We start from the raw sequence: 19,796 nt of genomic DNA on the forward strand, positions 1-19,796 counted from the left end.
GATACCACCCATTTCTCTGCTCCCTTTTCTTTCAGAATTCCTCAAAATGGCTGCTCACAACCCATTATCTGTCCACCCACATAATTCAGGCTTTGGTTCCCACATTCTGCTGAAACCAGTGCTGTTGAGGTGGCTGAAGACCTCGCCATCCAGCGGTCAGTTCTCAGTCCCCATCTAACTTCCCTTCTTGGCAACACCTGAAACAAGTGGTTACTCACTTCCTCCTTCCTGAAACACTGCACACGGCTTATGGGAAATCCCACCTTCTTAGACTTTCCTTTTACCTCACTGGTTGCTCCTTCTCAGTCTCTTTTGCTGCTTCCTCCACCTCTTCCTCATATGTAAGTGTTGGCAGCCCCTAGACTCAGTCCTAGAAGTTCCTTTCTTTTCTCTCTACTCATGGCTCAGTGTCTGTCACCACCATCCACCTGGCTGCTCAGCTGGAAAACTTTTAGGTCACATTTTAGCCCCCTCTTTACCTTGCGTTCTATTTCACATCCATTGACAAGTCCTGCCTGCAAAACAGATCCCAAATCTGACGACTTGCCATCTCCCCCACCATTCCCACCCTAGTCCCAGCCCGGGTAACCTCTAACCAGCCCACTGCAATCATCCTCTAACTAGGTCCCCTGCTTCCTCTCCTGCCTCCATCATAATCGAAGCGCCACACAGCAGCTGGAGAGATCTTTCAAAAATGCAAACCAGGCCAGGTGCAGTGACTCACGCCTATAATCCCAGCACTTTGGAAGGCCGAGGTAGGTGGATCACGAGGTCAGGAGTTTGAGACCAGCCTGGCCAACATAGTGAAACCCTGTCTCTACTCAAAAATACAATAAAAAATTAGCCGGACGTGGTGGCAGGCACCTGTAGTCTCAGCTACTTGGGAGGCTGAGGCAAGAGAATCACTTTAACCCAGGAGGTGGAGGCTGCAGCAAGCTGAGATCATGCCACTGCACTCCAGCCTGGGTGACAGAGTGAGACTCCACCTCAAAAAAAAAAAAAAAAAAAAAAAAATGCAAACCAGATCTTGCTCAAATGCTCCAATGGCTTCTCAACACACTCAGAATAAAATCCAATCTCCCACCACAATCCATAGGATGTGATAAAATCTACCCTGTACTGTACTTTGGCTCCTACCACTCTCTTCCAAGTTCACTCCATTCCAGCTACAAACTAACCCATCTCTCATGGCTGTTGCAACTGCTCTTCCCTCTGCCTGGAATGTTCTTTCCTTACCTCAGGTTTTTGTATGGTTTCCTCCTTTACTTCATCCAGGTCTTAATTTGAATATCATTTCAGTAGAGTCCTTCACTAACAATCTTAACTACAATAACACCTTGTATAAAATAATAACCATTTATAAAGTAGTCCTTTCACTCACACTTTAGCTTGATTTTTCTTCAAAACAGTTATTACCTCACCCTACCTTAAATTTTGTTTTGAAAAAGATGTGTGTGTGTGTGTGTGTGTGTGTGTGTGTGTGTGTGTGTGTGTGTGGTAGTGGTGGTGGTGGTTGGTAGTGATAGCGGGTAGTGGTAGTGTTTTTCTCCATCATAAGGGTAAAGACTCTATATTTTGTTCACTGTTATATCCTAAGCACTTGGAAGAGTGTTTAGTACAAAGTAGTCACTCAATAAACATGTGTTAAATAATGAATGATTGAAAAGGCATTAGTTCTACTTTATATTTTAAATGTACTTAAAGAAGGTACTACTTTATATTTTAAATGTACTTAAATAATGAGTTAGTCCATATAACTATCCAGGAAAACTTTTTTTTTTTTTTTTTTGAATGGGGTCTTGCTTTGTCACCCAGGCTGGATAGAGTGCAGTGGTGCTATCAAAGCTCACTGTAACATTGAACTCCCAGGTTCAAACAACTCTGGAACCTTAGCCTCTAAAATAGCTTGGAACACAGGCGCAAACCACCATACCAGTCTATTTTTTTTTTTTTTTTAATAGAGATGGGAGCCTCAATACATTATCCAGGCTGGTCTCTCACTCCTGGCTCCAAGCAATCCTCCCTCCTGGGCCTCCTGAGTTACTGGAAATATAGGCATGAGCCACTGCACCCAGCCTATCTTTGCTCTTTTAATATTCACTCTAGCTAAAGGTGCCACTTGTTTTAACCTAGATGAGAACAGCTTCAGGTCAAAAGAAAAAAAAAGGAGGAAGAGAAGGCTCTTCAAATGTCTTTCACTAAATATCAGCACCCATTCTATGACTCTAGGCTCCGACCACTGGACCTGGACACAGGGGCCCAGGTTCTGTTGCATCACTGCCTGGGCCTCTGAGTCTAGCAGCCTAATGGCTGGGAATCTGGTACTTTGCCATTTCCTGCAGGACCAATCTGTGACTTGTGGTGTAGCTGCTTTCCCTGAATTTGGTGCTTATTCAAATAAGTAATTTGAAAGGAAGCATCATTAGATCAAGGATTGCATTTGTCTCGATCACCACTGAGGACACCACAGGGGCTGATATGTAGTTGGGGTTCAAAAATTATTTATTATGAATCGGAAGAGGAACGTCAAGCAAAAAAAGACTTTCAAAAAGAGTATGATAAGGTGAGCAAGAATAAAACAAAGAGTAAGAGCAGCAGAGTGGACATACAATAAATCATATATATCTAGAAATCGATAAGTCATATGGAAATCCATTTTGAATGGATTTTAGGGAGCCCCACAAATCCACGGTCATTAACCTCATCTGGAACCTCAATACCGAAGAGAAAGTTTACGAAGTCTTTCTACTCGGATCAGTCTTGCTATCACCCAAATAATTTCAAACAATTCCCACTTTTATTTGCTCTCCTGTCCATGTAATTCCTCCAGTCTCAGCAAATGATCTTGCCGCCTATCTGACAAAGAAAAACCTCAGTAATAAGAAAGTCTTCATCTGCCTTTTGCAGATCCACAAACTTCTACACACCTGGCCTTCCCTTCTTTTCTCACCAGGCAGAGGAGAGAGACCTGGCCATCATCAGAGGCTAGCAGCTCCCTGCGTAATGCGGGTCCTGCCCAGTATCTCTACCTTCCTGGGAGCACATGCTAGTGAGTGTCTTCCTTCTTTCCTCCCTCTCTTCCTTTCCACCGTCTCCTTTTCCAGTGTAGACTAAATAGTTTCATTTAAAAGAAGCCTGGCCGGGTGCGGCGGCTCACTCCTGTAATCCTAGCACTTTGAGAGGCCAAGGCGGGCGGATTGCCTGAGCTCAGGAGTTCAAGACCAGTCTGGGCAACACGGTGAAACCCCATCTCTACTAAAATACAAAAAAAAAAAAAAAAAAAAAAAAATTAGCCAGGTGTGGTGGCATGCGCCTGTAGTCCCAGCTACTTGGGAGACTGAGGCAGGAGAATTGATTGAACCTGGGAGGCGGAGGTTGCAGTGAGCCAAGATTGCGCCACTGCACTCCAGCCTGGGCGACAGAGCAAGACTTTGTCTCAAAACTAAATAAATAAATAAAAATTTAAAAAGCCTAAGCTTGAAGGTTATACCACCTAGCTAATTAATGACTAGAATATTTACAAAGGACAAGGATTGGGAATCACGTGCTATCTGCTTTTTAAATATCCCAACTGACCTTCACTTAAAATTTCCTACTTGCTTATCTTGCATAATTTGTTTTGTCTTTGCTACTATCTTTGCTACCAAAATATTTTAAGTTTTAAATAATGGCGGCTTGTAAGAAGTTGGCCCTTCAGTGGTTTTTTGTTTTGTTTTGTTCTGTTTTATTTCTGTAATCATTGACAATAAGCACTTATTCTTTCTGGAGAAGCTGGCCACTTGTTTATCTGCTGAACTACATTTCTCCTTCAAGGCTTTGTAGTGGAAAGCAAAGATATAAAATACAAGATTAAAGAATGATATCATGGAGTTGCCAAAGAAATCTCTATAGTCCAGGAAGTCCTAGCATGCCTGCTTGGTTGTTTGTTTCCAACTTGAATGAGGTTTGTGAAAAGACAATTAGAATTGTCTTTTTGTTCCAATGGGTTATACAGGAAAGAAACAGGAAATCTTGATGAAAGCTTGGGCTTTACAGGATATTTGTGTGAGCATTTAGCCCATGTGTTTGATGTTTTTCTTTCCACATCTGCACACTTTATGCCTGGATTTTGGCTAAGATACTTTAAAATACTACTTTGCTGTTTTCACTTCATTACAGTTCCTGGCACGATGCTTTCTGTAAGAGAGGGGCTCAAAAATTAAAACTGGAGAAGGAAACTGAGGCCCAGAAGGCACAAGTCCATTCATTTCCTCTGAATGTCAGTCAGTTCCCTCATTATAAAACGTGAGGATTAGACCGGATAAATGCTTTTAAAACTTTTTCACCAAAGTACTCTTAGCAGCAGTGAAAATGAATAGGACCCCCCTGGGGGATGTGAGGGCAGAGCCTGAAGCAGCCTCTGCAAGCTGGAAGTTTCTTTGAAATGTCCTATTTTGTCTTAAAAATTCATGAGAACTTTGCATTTTACAAAACAGGAAAGTCTATGTTTGTTTTAATAGGAATGTTACCTCAATAGTAAAACTACGTTGCTTTCCCACAATCTAACTGAGTGAATGCAACACTCCAAGAAGCATGTACGCAGCCTCAGGAACCCCTAGCACTTGCTCACACTTCTCCTGGGATCACCTTACCTGAGTTGGAGAAGCGAGCACCCAGATGCTCGGCATCGAAATCCCCTCCTGATGTGAAATGCTATCATCATAACACTTACAATTTTACCTTTTAGAGAAAAAAACAAAACAACAGAAAAATGTTCACACTTCCATTTGAATGGCAACTGAGAAAGTAGGCAAGAGTCCTGACATGGGGAAATCCAGCCAGAGAGGTACCTAAGTGAATGAGTCAGCGGTGGAATGAGAGAAGTCGGTCTGTCAAGAGGGGCTGGGAACTAATCAGGCAAATGAACAGAAAGTCCCAGAATCTTGGTTCTGGAAGAGACCACTGCAGTAGGACAGCCCCCGGAAGGCACAGTACCCCTTCATAACACTCCAAAAATACACCGCAACCCACTCACACTGGAAACTTACTTTCTCACAAGAAAAACTGTTGCACATTTGAAGGAAGAGTTCTTCAGAAAAGAACTACCTTGAAACAATACAAAATATTCCTCACGGTACCATCTATATATGGGTTCAATTTCTGCCCCCTGGAACTCCGTGGGAGTGCATTTAGAGTGGGGTCAAGAGTAGGGCTCTATGAACTGTGTGGGACCCTGGGCCACTTCCTTAAATGGATACTTCAGTTTCTACAACTAGAAGATGAAAACGATAAACAGTGGTAGCTACCTCACAAGATGTCTGTGGGTTAGGTGCAGTGGCTCACACCTGTAATCCCAGCACTTTGGGAGGCAGAGGCGGGCAGATCACCTGACGTCAGGAGTTTGAGACCAGCCTAGCCGACATGGCGAAACCCCGTCTCTACTAAAAATACAAAAATTAGCCAGGAGGGGAAGCACAGACCTGTAATCCAGCTACTTGGGAGGCTGAGGCAGGAGAATCGCTTGAACCTGGGTGGCAGAGGTTGCAGAGAGCCAAGATTGCACCACTGGCACTCCAGCCTGGGTGACAGAGCGGGACTCTGTCTAAAAAATTATATATATATATATATATATATATACACACATACATAAACTGTGAAAATGGGGAGTGGCTGAATATGTGTAAAGCATGCAGAGTAGTGCCTGGTCCAGGGTAGATCCTAATAACTGTGGGTTTTTAGGATTTTTATCACACAGACCAAGCCCAATGCTCCCTGAAATTCAGACCTTAAATTTACAGAGAGATATGCAATCCTCCCTTTAAATATCCCCTCTGACATAGTTCCAGACCTTTCTATATTCTGAAAACTCTTCTGTGAACATGTTCAAGTTTGTCAGTGGCCTGCTTAAAATGTGGTGACCAAAATCGACCTATTCCTTCTGTGACCTGAAACATAAACAATACCTGGGACCATATCTGCTGGCTCTCTTGTCCCCTGTGTCCCAGGCACCACATTCCCCTTATCTCTGTGGCTCTCTGTCTTCCTTCTACTTTTGCAACTGATTTTCTAAACCAAAGCATGGCATTTTATATTCAACCCCAATAAATGTAATCTTCTTAATTCCAGCCTGTTTAAAGCTGCAGAAAACTCATTTTTTTTTATCCTGCATATTAACTATTCCTCAGAACTCTAAGCATTGGGAAACTTTAAACTTTTTTTTTTTTAATCCCTTATCATCCTCGACTGACTGAGAGACATAGAAATCTCACTTCAGGTTGACACTAATCATTCAGAGATGGCCCTTTGAACTATCACTTAACCACATAAAGGTACCAATATTCGAACCATATTTCCCCAAACTGCCTTCATGCAGACACCGTCAGATGGCTCCATGAAAGCCAGATATATTACATCTACTCCTATTTCCTTATCTACCAGCCTGGCTACCCTGTTCAAAGAAGGAAATGAGCTTAGTTTAATCGGCTTCATTCTTAGTGTACTCATGCTGGCTTGTAGAGCTCACTACCGTATGCCCATCGTTTGTCATGATAAACTTCCACAGGAAAAAATCCGAACAATTTGTGGAGTGGTCAGGGGAAATACCGTTACAGTTAATAGAATATTCTGCTGGAAAAAAAAAAGCTAACTAAAAATGTTTGTATATTGTCACATCACTAAATATTCTCCTAAAATGTACTAGTTCATACTCCTCCCTTCATCTTTCCTTAGTGAACTGCCACCTGGGATCTTCGTTCTCAGCATTGATTCTAATGTATAGGCCTCTAGATATAGAAAGAATAAAAACAGGTGAAATCTGCACTCACCTGAGGTACGCTTGTGTGTGTTTTTTACATTCCTGTTATATACTACATTTGTATCATCTCTTTTTCATGAAAAAAAAAAAAGAAAAATTGATGCAGTGGTATATGGCTTCCATTAATAGTATCAGTTCTTTAAAGAATTCATCAGTATCCCTTACTATGTTAGTATTATTTTTGATCAAGAAAATACAAAGACAAAAATTTGATAGGTTTTAAAATCTATCATTCTGAGAAAAGCCTTTGAAGTTTAACATGCTTCCAGACAAATTTATATATATTTTTTACATTAAAAGAGTGAAACTGTCACAATGTGGATAATAGGGGGTATACAAAAAAAGAATTCACCATGATTTCATTCTCTAAAAAATAATTAACAACACTGTTTTTATATTTCTGTCTGATTTTTGAGGTTAAGGATAATTGGGTCAGAGGGTGTAAGCACTTTTCATGACTCTTGATAGAAACTGCCAGAATCCTTTCCAAAAAGCCTAGAATGCCACTAGCATGTATAAAAGTACCAATTTCACTAAACTTTTACCGACTTTAGATGGCACATCATGGTTAATTCTAATTTGCATTTTTATTAACACCAAGGCTAAAGATGTTTCTACACAGCTGTGCACTTGATTCATTTCTTATCTCTTTCTTTCCTTTGCCAGGTCACTTATTGGGACATTAATGATTTTCTTATGATTTGTGCTAATTACTATATTTATCTGCTAATTATCTTTATATATTATACATTTATTAATTTTATAAGGAGAGTTACTCTTTGCCTAAGATATCTGCTTCAATTATTTCTTCAATTACTTTTTTAACTCAAAATACTTTTTATTTAGTCAAATGCATTTAAATTTTCCTTCGTGTTTTTTCTTATTGTGTCTGACTTTCAGTCAGTGGTGTGCCAAAACAACTACAACGTAAATGCAAATCAGGTGCTGACATCATTTGGCCACACTTGGTTATAAATTTGTGTCCCATGTGATTATCATCAAAATGAGAATATAATTTTAAAACTCCCACAGAGAATTCTGTTACATCTTATACTCACCCTGTAGTATAATAACCTCTGATTAGCATTTGTGTTACAAATAAAGAGTTTTAACTTTGGTTTTCCCTTCTCCCCTGTTCCCTCATCAGTTTACGTAGAGGAACTGACATTTTTCTTATTTTTCTTAGTGCTTCTAATATTGTTTTTAATCCAAAAATACCTCAATTATACTTTGTAACTATAGCATAATAAAAAGTAACATTCATTGCCCTTCCTTAATATTTTTATTTACATTTGATTAATAGTTACCTCTGTTTCCCTCCCTCTTACCACCCCTTACTCCTCAATTCCAGCCTCCGATTCTTCACATAGTTTTCTAAACCTAGTTTTTAAAACCAGTTTCCAAGCAACTTCCTCCCATTACTAAAGTTGTGGAAAACATCCTCCATGGCTCTTTAGATAAAAGTGTATTTCAGGAGAAATACATATTTTTAATTTGGCATGTGTTAGAATGACTTTCAGTTGCCATCACATATTAATCGGAAATTAACTACTTCACTTTTATATAAAAGCATTTTTTAAAAACTCTGATAGAATAACTCCATTGCACTGGCTTTTGCAGTTAGAAAGTCTGAAGTTATCCATACTTTGGCACTGTTGAAAATAATGTGTCAGCTCTATCTTCTATCTTTTCTTCTCTTTTAGGCTTTTCATTTATTGCTTATTTTTTACATTGCATATAAATTGTTTGAATTTATTTTCTATTTCATTAATCCAAATTTATTACCCACTTAAAATGCTATAGAATACAATACAGACCAGGCAGGTGGCTCATGCCTGTAATCCCAGCACTTTGGGAGGCTAAGGTAAGAGGACTGCTCGAGCCCAGGAGTTAAAGGTTGCAGTGAGCCATAATCGCACCACTGCACTCCTGCCTGGGAGAGACAGCAAGACCCCCATCTCTAAGAAAAAAAAAAGAATATAATATAAATGCTCCAAAATATTTATTCCATTGTATTGTTTCTTAGCATTCATAATTTTAATGTTTTACTTATCCAAGTAATGTATAACATGCTCATTATGAAATTTGAAGTAAAAAAGGTTATTTAGAGCATACAATGAAAGTCTCAATTCATCATAACCCTAACCCATAATTCCAGGCCAATTCCATAGTCATGTATAATCTTACAGAATTTTTTCACTGAATTTACATATCTAACTTTGAGACACATATGTTTTAATTTTACATCAATGGGATCATAATATACAAAGTGTTCTAAGAAGTGCTTTATTCCCCTCACCAACATGTCTTAGAAATCTGCATATGTTGGCACCTTCAGATTTATATCAATCTTTTTTTTTTTTTTTTTGAGACAGAGTCTCGCTCTGTTGCCCAGGCTGGAGTGCAATGGCGCGATCTCGGCTCACTGCAAGCTCCGCCTCCCAGGTTCACGCCATTCTCCTGCCTCAGCCTCCTGAGTAGCTGGGACTACAGGCGCCCGCCACCGCGCCCGGCTAATTTTTTGTATTTTTAGTAGAGACAGGGTTTCACCATGGTCTCGATCTCCTGACCTTGTGATCCTCCCGCCTTGGCCTCCCAAAGTGCTGGGATTACAGGCATGAGCCACTGCGCCCAGCCTATATCAATCTTTTTAATAAGTATATTGTATTCCACAGTAGGTATGTAGCATTATTTATTTATTTATTTATTTATTTTTGAGACAGAGTCTCGCTCTGTCAAATCCAGGCTGGAGTGCAGTAGTGCCACTTTGGCTCACTGCAGACTCCACCTCCTGGGTTCACACCATTCTCCTGCCTCAGCCTCCCGAGTAGCTGAGACTAGAGGCACGTGCCACCAAGCCCGGCTAATTTTTTGCATTTTTAGTAGAGACAGTGTTTCGCTGTGTTAGCCAGGATGGTCTCGATCTCCTGACCTTGTGATCTGCCTGCCTCGGCCTCCCAAAGTGCTGGGATTACAGTTGTAAGCCACCACGCCTGGCCAGCATAATTTATTTAATCATTCATTTTATTTACAACTTTTTTCAATATTACAAATAATCCTCCCAAAACATGTATGAACGTAGATCTTTTTGCACATGTATAAAAATTTCTATAGGATAGGTTCTAAGAAATAAAATTTTGGGATTAAAATCTATATGAATTAGTTTTTTTGGAACAGAACATATATATCCTATATATGAATATGTAAATATAAAGTATACATATTCATATGCGCATATGTGTCTGTATATGTGCACACATGATTTTTAAAAATAAAATGGTAAACATCATCTTCTAATAAAAAGTAACAGGTCCTTGCCCCATCCCACTCCTGTACTGGTGGCAACTCTTTTAAAACATGCCTGTGCTCCTTTCTCTGGTGATTACTTCCCTACCTCTACACAATATGCTACATAGCTCTCTCTTACTTTACCAAAGCTAGACACTCCTTATAGGTTTTCTCCTAGGACAAATGGGGATTTAGCTCATTTACACTCCCTCGCTCCTCTCTCCCACTCTTGTCACCATTTTACTAGTTACTCCATTCCTTTCAGTTCCTCCAGTGGTCAACCCTGTAATGAGGAATATACTAAAACCTCTGTGTTTTGTTTCATTACATGGGCAGCTGCTCAAATCCACACTTCATGATAATACCTCAGTGCTCTCACCCTTCCCTTCCCAGGCCCTCCATCCCTTTCTTCCACTTCCATACCTATACCATCTTAACCTTTACTGTTACAATAGCAAGGCTGGTGATATGGTTTGGCTGTGCCCCAACCCAAATCTCACCTTGAATTGTAATAATCCCCATGTGTGAAGGGCGGGACCAGGTGGAGATAATTAAATCATGGGGGCAGTTTCCCCCATATTGTTCTCGTGTTAGTAAGTAAGTCTCACAAGATCTGATGGTTTTATAAATGGGAGTTCCCCTGCACAAGCTCTCTTGCCTGCCACCATATAAAAGGTGACTTTGCTTCTCCTTTGCCTTCTGCCATGATTGTGAGGCCTCCTCAGCCATGTGGAACTGTGAGTCCATTAAACCTCTTTCCTTTATAAATTACCCAGCTCGGGTATGTCTTTATTAGCCATGTGGGAACAGACTAATACAGTTGGTAACATCTATGCCCTGTTCTGTAACCCTAAGCTAGTTTTTAAAGTTGAAAACAATAAATGTCATCTAATTATTGTGTCTATGTACATATTGTTCAATGATGAATATTTTGTCTGCCAAGATTACATTTCCTTTTTTATTGGTCCTGTGTCATAACACCTGTGCTGCTTGATAAAGAATGTACCTTTAAAACCCAGTTCCAGCATTTTCTACATTTTTATATTTTCTAAGTTTGCAATTGTAGTCAGCATGGTAAACTGTTTTATGCTAACCCCATTTGATGGTCTTCTCTGTGATGCTCCTTCCAGGCGGAGGATTACACCAGGGAGGCCATGTTTGCTTTGGCCAATAAAATGTGAGTAAACTTACTTCTGGGTCAATGTTAGAAGCCAGCAGATGCTCAAAATATTTCCTTTTCCATTTCCCATAGCAATGTTCCAGATAGTTCATTCTAAAAACTGGACTCAAGATGACATGACACGGGTCAGAGCTGCAGTCAGTCCTCAAAGGACACGTGACATAAGTATGAAATAAGCCTTTTTTGTTCTAAGCCATTGAGGTTTAGGATCATGTTTACCAAAGCAAAACCAAGCTAAAAATTAATAGTAATTTTAAGTATTTTAAGTATTTTAAGTATTCTGGGAATAAGCAGAAATATATTTTTAAAAGAAGAAAATAAAACTTTGTATTACTAAGTAAGAGGCAGAGCACTGAGGACAAAATCTCAACTCCTTACACATCCTGGTCCTAACCTCCCTCTTCCCCTTCATCTCCCACAGCAGGAACCTTTCTCCCCATACTCTGGCTAACCTGGTCTTCATCCTCAGTTATCTTCCTTGAACACTTTCAGCTTGCTCTCTTCTCAGGATCTTTGAATGTGCTGTTCCCTCAGACTGGAATACTATTTCTCCAGAGCTCATGGCTGGCTCCTTCCTGTTCTAAAAACAGCTGTGCTAGTTTTTAGAACTCAGCACAAATATCAGGGTTTCCCTGATCAGTTATTCAAGGCTGGTAATCCCCTTCCCACCCTCCACCTGGCAAAGGCTATAAAGGTACCATTTTTTCTTCTACATAAGTCACTCTTCAGGCCGGGTGTGGTGGCTCACACCTGTAATCCTAGCATTTTGCCAGGCCGAGGTGGGCAGATCACCTGAAATCAGGAGTTCAAGACTAGCCTGGCCAACACGGTAAAACTCCGTCTCTACTAAAATTACAAAAATTAGCCAGGCGTGGTGGCGTGTGCCTGTAATCCCAGCTACTCGGGAGGCTGAGGCAGGAGAATCGCTTGAACCCAGGAGGTAGCAGTTGCAGCGAGCCAAGATGGCATCACTGCACTCCAGCCTGGGTGAGTGAGACTCCATATCAAAAATAATAATAATAATAATAATAATAATACAACTCACTCTTCAAAATTATTTCACTTTTTAATTTGTAGACTGAGTAGTCACCAAAAAGCAAACTCCATGAGAGAGGATGCATGCTCTCTGTTGCTGTTCTCCCTCATACCAGGGAGAGCACCTGGCACATAGTAAGTACTCAACCGTATTTCTCAAATTAATGGAGGTTTAACCAGTGCTCTGACAGGACAGAAGAATTACTGAGATTATTAGGATACTTGTTCCCACCCAGATCTCATGTTGAAATGGAATCCCCAGTGTTGGAGGTGGTGGATCATGGGGTGGGAGGTGTTTGAATCATGGAAGCGGATCCCTCATGAATGGCTTGGGCTATCCGCTTGGTGATAAGTGAGCTCTCACTCTGAGTTCACGAGTGATCTGGTCATTTAAAAGTGTACGGCACCTCCTCGCCTCTCTCTCTGTCTCCCTGGTTCACTCGCTGGCTCCTGCTTTTGCCATGTAAGGTGCCTGCTTCTGCTTCCTTCTGCCTTGATTGGCAGCTTCCTGAGGCCTCTCCAGAAACAGAGGCCACTATGCTTTCTGTACAACCTGCACAACTGTGAGCCAATCAAACCTCTTTTCTTATAAATTACCCAGTCTCATCAATTACAATCGATGTTTCAATCAAACATTCAGATAAAACTGTCAGAATAAACTTCACTGGAGTGTTAAAATTCTGTTTACAGATTTTATTGAAACAAACATTATTTTAAATATATTGGTAATAACAGCTCTTAGTCACATTTTCATTATGCAGATATTTTGTGATAGCAATTTTTAAAAGAGAAATTATACATGTATTTGAAAAATTTAATGGCAGCATCAAAATGAAAGACCAACCTGTTGTTCATGCCGCTGTCTGATGTCCTCCAGTTGCCATAAAAACTCCTTTGATTGTTTCTCACGAAGGGATTTGGATCTAGTTAGATCTGCCTCCACTTTTTCCATCTATAAAATTTAAAAATCAAATATTAATTTTTTAAACAAAAAAATGTGTTCCATGTTTTTGTAATTTGTCCATTTGTTTAAACAGCAGATTTTAAACACCTCACCAATAATAATGATGAATTTAAAGGTATTAAAATAATGAGACATTTATCAATTTATCTTAATACATTTTAATTATTTAAGAAGAGAAATTAAATTGGTATATAATTGGCTAAATTCTAAAATTACAACAATAATGTAGTGAAAATATAATTTAGGATGTTCTAATATTTATTCAACATAATTTAATTAAGCCCTTGGTATGTGCTGAATGAGATAAAATATTTCCAAATCATATCTCTGATAGGAGACTTATATCTTGAATATATAAATAATCTTATAGCCCAATAATAAATGGATAATTAAACTCAATTTTAAAATGGGCAAAGAGCCTGAATAGATATTTCTCCAAAAAGATATATAAAAGGCAAAAAAGCATATGAAAAGATGCTCAACATCACTGTCTTTAAGCAACTACAAATTAAAACAAGAATGACATATCACTTCTTGCCCCAAAGAATAGCAATAATAAAAAAAGACAAATAGTAACAAGTATTGGTGAAGATGTAGAGAAGTCAGAACCTTCAACACTGCTGCTGGGAATCTAAAATGGTATAGACATGCTGGAAGACAGTCTGTCTGACAATTCCTCGAAATGTTAAATAGAGTTACCATGTGTCCCAGTAGTTTCACTCCAAGGTAAGAAATGAGAACATATACATCCACACAAAACTTTGTCTACAAATGTTTATAGTAGCCTTATTCATAACATCCAAAAAGAGGAAACCACCCAAATATCCATCAGTTGATAAATGAATAAACAAAATGTGGTATATTCTTAGAGTAGAATATTATTCAAACATAAAAAGGAAAGAAGGATTAATACATGTACTTTGGGAGGCTGAGGCAGGAGGATTGCTTGAGCTCAGGAGTCTGAGACCAGTGTAGGCAACATAGTGAGACTGTGTCTCTACAAAAAAGAAACAAATCAGCCGAGCATGGTGGCACACGCCGATAGCCCTCAGCTATTCGAGAGGCTAAGGCAGCAGGATTGCTTAAGCCCCAGAGGTTGTAGCTGCAGTGAGCCTTGCCTGCCCCACTCCATTCCAGCCTGGGAAAAAGAATAAGATCCTGTCTCAAAACAAAAATTAATTAAAAATAGAAAAAAAAATTAACACATGTTATAACATGGATGAGCCTTGACAGCATTAAGCTAAGTGTCACAACAGACCACATACTGTAGGATTCAATTTATATTAAATTTCCAGAATCGGCAAACGCATAGAAACAGAAAACAGATTAGTGGTTGCCTAGGGTGAGATGGCGATCTGAGAGGGTAACTGCTAAAGGATATGGTGTTTCTTTTGGGGAAGATGAACATTTTCTAAAATTGACCGTGATGATGGTTACATAACATCCTGAATACAATTTTAAAAACCACTGAATTGTACACATATGAGTGAATTGTTGGTATGTGAATCTTATCTCAACAAAGCTGTGATTAAAAAAGAAAATGGAAAAAGGAAAAGTCAAAGATTCCACCACACCCAAGAGGCCTCACTTAATCCAATCCCAGTGACCTCTCACAGCTCATCTTTACTGCTCTATCCCCCCCCCCACCACCACAGTCCACCTACCTGCTGCCCAGGCCTATAATGTGTCAGAAGTGCTCTCACCTTGGGGGCAGGAGGTTCTGCCTGATAGTCATACAGCACTTTCTCAAAGTATTGAGGCTTTGTTTAGCATCACCTTTGTACCGAGACCTCCCAGACCACTCAATCTTAAATTGAACATTGCAATTCCGCAGCCCCTAAGTCCACCTAGTTCCCCTTTCCCTGCTTTGCTACCCCTTTGTTCCACAGGCTATATCACCTTCAGATTCACTATATAATCTACATCTTCATTAGGGCTGTTTGTAATGTCTCTCTCCCCCCATGTAACATCACCCCATGTCCACTGTCATCAGTGAAATAGTATCAACCATTTATCACAGTGCCTGGCAGATACAGGGAATCAATAAATACTAATCAAATGAAAACAAAGATTGCACAGTGCACCCAACTTGGTTCAAGACTTGCTGAATTTACAGTTTTCAACATTTAGTTCCAAATTCTTTAAAACACACACAAAATAAATAAAAGCATGTTGGATCTAACTTTTTCTATCACTTTGTCCATGTTATGATCAGATGCTTGTTTACATGCAATGAGAAAGAGATGTTCTTACAGTCATGAAAAAGCTCTCTATGTCAACAACATGAAAATGATGTCTTTTATTCAAAGCAATGCAGTATTTTATTTGTCTTTAAACCCCTGCACATTTGGGTATAACTTAAGACAATATTTTTTGTCTGAGGCAATTACCAGTTAACGCGGCAACCATTCTACCACTGGCTACTTTATATTACTTATTATTCTGCTTCACTGGTATGTGGAACCACTTCTACTTTGTTCAACTTGTACACAATGCCTTCTTTCAGGTTACCTTTTGGTAAGCACCAAGATTAGTTAAGACATGAATATTGGAGGAAATGAACTATGAAAAATGCTTCTTTCACAGTTTTCCACAATATATTTGAAAAAAACATTTCAATGCATTTATTCAGACATGATTAGACTTTAAGTTTCTAGGAATAAAGATGTTCAGTGAAAGGCAACCAGTTTCACTGCATGAGAACAAAATGCATATTACCACCCACTACTGTGTCTAACAGCACATTCCAGCTTATGGTTCTTATACTGAAGTTTGAATACCCTCTAGATTATGGCATGATATTTAGCACCCAATTATTTCTTTGTAAATACCAAGGACTGCAATCCCGAAAACATTAAGTCACCGGCGTAAAATTCAATTAGAGTTCTACGATTACTGATTCATAGGTAATTAGTATTGTGGTCAAGAATAAATTTAAGGAATGATTAAAGGAAGCACAGTCAAGCACACTTTGGTTTTTTGTTTCTAACTCAAGACTTTAGTTTCAAGGCTCTCTCTCCTTCAATGCTTTTCATATTGGACCTCAAGTGGGAGGCTCCTTAATCTGTCCTCAGCAATCCAGACTCCAATACCCTTGACATTTTCCAAGCAAGCCATGGCTGTTCTTGACTCTAGGGCCTTTTGCCCATCATACTATCCGTAGGTCCTTTCATTTTTTTTTTTCATCCAGTCAGTCTTTTCAAGGTTGACTCAAGTTTCCCTTCCTCTCTAAGGTGTTCTTTAATCCCACTAATTGAATAAATGCCTTCCTTCTCTATATGCTCTAGGACTTAACATCTTTATTCTCCTAGCACATTGTGCATTTCTCTATAAAATGGAAATGTTTCAAATGTGTAAGCTTTGTTTAGTAATCCAGATAATGAACCCACAAATATAAGAACTATGACAAGTCTTTCTTTTGCATATTTACTTAATAGCTGCCATGGTATGCGAAGTAAAGATGTATTAAATTCTTAAGGATGAGGAGGAGGGACATGAGCAAGATGGTGGAATAAAAGTTCCCCAGCTCCAGTCTATCTCATAGAAATCCAACTAGCAACCATTCACAGACAAGAAAACCTTTGTGAATATTCCAGAACTTGGGAGTGAGTCTGAGACATGTTCTTGGATCACAGAACTGACAAAAGTCACATTACAAAAAAAATAGAAATGGTTTCACGTTGACTGTATCGTCCCCTCCCACAAACCACCACAGTGCCACACAGAGAGGATTCCCCCAGGCCCATGGTTTCTACAGTGGGAAAGAGATCTGGAGGTCAACATCCAGCTTTCCCAGCATTCCAAGATGCTTGGCAGGAGGCCCACTTCTGCCTTGCCTTGGGAGTATTAGCAGGGCTAGAACATCTGAGATCAGCTAGAAACAAAGAAGAGAAAATGGAGCTCACAGCAACCTCTGCATTCCGGCCAGTGGAGGCACCCAATCAGAGAGACCAACAAATAGCATCACTGAGCAGGAAGCACGGTTGAGAGATCTGCCAAGCTCAAGTCCCTAGCCAGATCTGCCACCCAGCCTCAGAGCTTGGCATACTTCCCCAGGCCAAGAGGCAGGCCCAGATCCCTGCATATCTGCAGAGCAGAGCATGTAGTCCAATCCAATCATAGCAGTGATTGCCCCTGTCCAGCACTGGAGCCCAGCCTGAGGTGCAGGCAGGGAGGCAAGCCCAAAACTACACACAACTGTGGGCACAGCATCTGGCTTTGCCCATCTGAGTGGCTGGCGGAGCAGCAACCCCAGAGACCTTGCCAGCATTGGAGTCCAATCTTCAGCCCCATCCAACTACATATTTCAAACATGAGTACCATCATGCCAGGGAACCCAGACTGCAACCCTGCCTAATCAGAGGTTATCACAGAGCCCAGCCAGCAGCTGTGCTTGATTGTGCAGCCTAGCCAATGGTCTCACTGGACTGTGAAGCACAACCAGAAGCAATACCTGACTTCATAAAACAAGCAGCAGCCCGTTGTAATTAAAGAACCCAATAGCAAAATCTGCTTGCTCATGGTCACTATCAGCTGGTCCATCCAGAATCTTAGGCTAGACTAAATATTGAAAGTGTCCATCCCCACCAAAGGACATCTGCAAAGGCCAAAAGAGGAAGCCAATTCATCAAACGCACAGACACCAAGGTAAGGACACAACAGTTACAAAAATATCAAGGAAATAAACACCACAAAAAGAAACTAAGAGAGAAACCTCCAACAATGATCCCTAAAAATATGAAGGTCTACAAAATGACTGACAATTCAGAATAATCCTTCTAAGAAGATCATGGATGTATTAGTTTGTTCTTGCATTGCTATAAAGCCTTGAGAGTGGATAATTTATAATGAAAAAGAGGTTTAATTGGCTCACAGTTCAATAGGCTGTACAGGAAGCATGATGCTACCATCTGCTCAGTTTCTAGAGAGGCCTCAGGAAACTTATAATCATGGCAGAAGGCAAAGGGGGAACAGGTACATCACATGGCTAGAGCAGGAGCAAGACAGAGAGAGTGAGGGTGAAGGTGCTACACGCTTTTAACAACCACTAGATAGTGATAGTGAGAACACCCTCACTGTCACAAGAACAGCACCAAGGGAATGATGCTAAATCATTCATGAGAACCCACCCCCATGATTCAATCACCTCCCACCAGGCCCCAACTCCACTGGGAATTACAATTTGAAATGAAATTTGGTTTGGGACACAGATCTAAACCATATCAACAGAATTATAAGAAAATATGGATAGAAAAGTAAAACTTGAAAACAATATACAGACAAAAGAATTAGTTTGACAAAGGAGCGGACACTACTTTTAGAAACAGAAATCCTAGAGAAAAAGAATACAATAACTAAACCGGAAAATGTTATTAAAAGCTTGAACATCAGGCTCAAACAAATAGAAGAAGCAATCAGTGAGTTCAAAGACAGGACATTTAACATTATCAAGTCACAGGAGCAAAAAGTAAAAAGAATAAAGAAGGCTTACGAAAATTACGGGACACCATCAAGAGACCTAACTTTCATATAATAGGAGATCCAAAGGAGAAGAAAGAGAAAAATGCCCCCCAAAAAAGCATATTTAAGAAAATAATGCCTGAAAGTTTCCCAAATCTGGAGAAAGATGTCAATATCAAGGTACAGAAAATTCAGAGGTTACAATCGAATTCAACCCAAAGAGAGTTCACCAAAACACATCATAAGCAATTATCAAAAATCAAAAACAAAGAATTCTGAAAACCAAAAGAGGTAAGATACTTATCACATACAAGCGAGTTACAACATGGCTATCAGTAGATTTCTCAGCAGAAACCCTGCATGCCAGGAGACAGTGGGAAGATACATATTCAAAGTACTGAAGGAAAAAAGCTCCCAATCAAGAATACTTTACCTGGCAAAGTTATCCTTCGGAAATAAGAGAGAAGTAAAATCTTCCCTCACCTCCATCTTCCCCTCAAAATAAGGGAGGTCATCACCATCAGCCTCGTCTTACAGGAATTACAAAAAGGAGTTATTTAAGCTGAGAAACAGTCACTTTCATATGTTAATAACAAAAACATATGAAAGTAAAAAACTCAATGGTATAAATAATACATAGTTATATTCAGAATACTTTAGTGCTATAAATATGGTGTGTAAAGCAATTTTATCTCTAGTATGATGGTTAAAAAACAAAACTTTAAAAAGCAACTATAACTACAATAAATTGTCAAGAGAGGCCAGGTATGGTGGCTCATGTCTGTAATCTCAGCACTTTGGGACACTGAGGTGGCCAGATCACTTGAGCTCAGGAGTTGAAGACCACCCTGGGAAACACAGTAAGATACTGTCTCTACTAAAAATACAAAAATTATCTGGGCACAGTTGTGTGTGCCTGTAGTCCCAGCTACTCGGGAGGCTGAGGCATGAGAACTGCTTGAACCTAGGAAGTGGAGGTTGCAGTGAGCTGAGATTACACCACTGCACTATGGCCTGGGTGACAGACCAAGACTCTGTCTCAAAAAAATAATTATTAAAGGATACAAATTATAAAA

General features: G+C 39.8%; 1 protein-coding gene across 14 annotated transcripts in view; it reads right to left on the reverse strand.

Annotated features, from left to right (window-relative positions):
- CEP112 (centrosomal protein 112) overlaps window positions 1-19,796 on the reverse strand; it is a 569,199-nt gene that overhangs the window by 292,913 nt on the left and 256,490 nt on the right. For all 14 annotated transcript variants that reach the window (XM_010379988.2, XM_030923682.1, XM_010379989.2 and 11 more), the window contains exon 19: window positions 13,141-13,248. In XM_010379988.2, coding sequence (XP_010378290.1) covers window positions 13,141-13,248 — 108 coding nt within the window. The remainder of the gene's footprint in view (window positions 1-13,140; window positions 13,249-19,796) is intronic.

Source organism: Rhinopithecus roxellana, chromosome 19 (assembly GCF_007565055.1).
Source record: "Rhinopithecus roxellana isolate Shanxi Qingling chromosome 19, ASM756505v1, whole genome shotgun sequence".
In the NCBI taxonomy this organism is placed as follows: Eukaryota; Metazoa; Chordata; class Mammalia; order Primates; family Cercopithecidae; genus Rhinopithecus; species Rhinopithecus roxellana.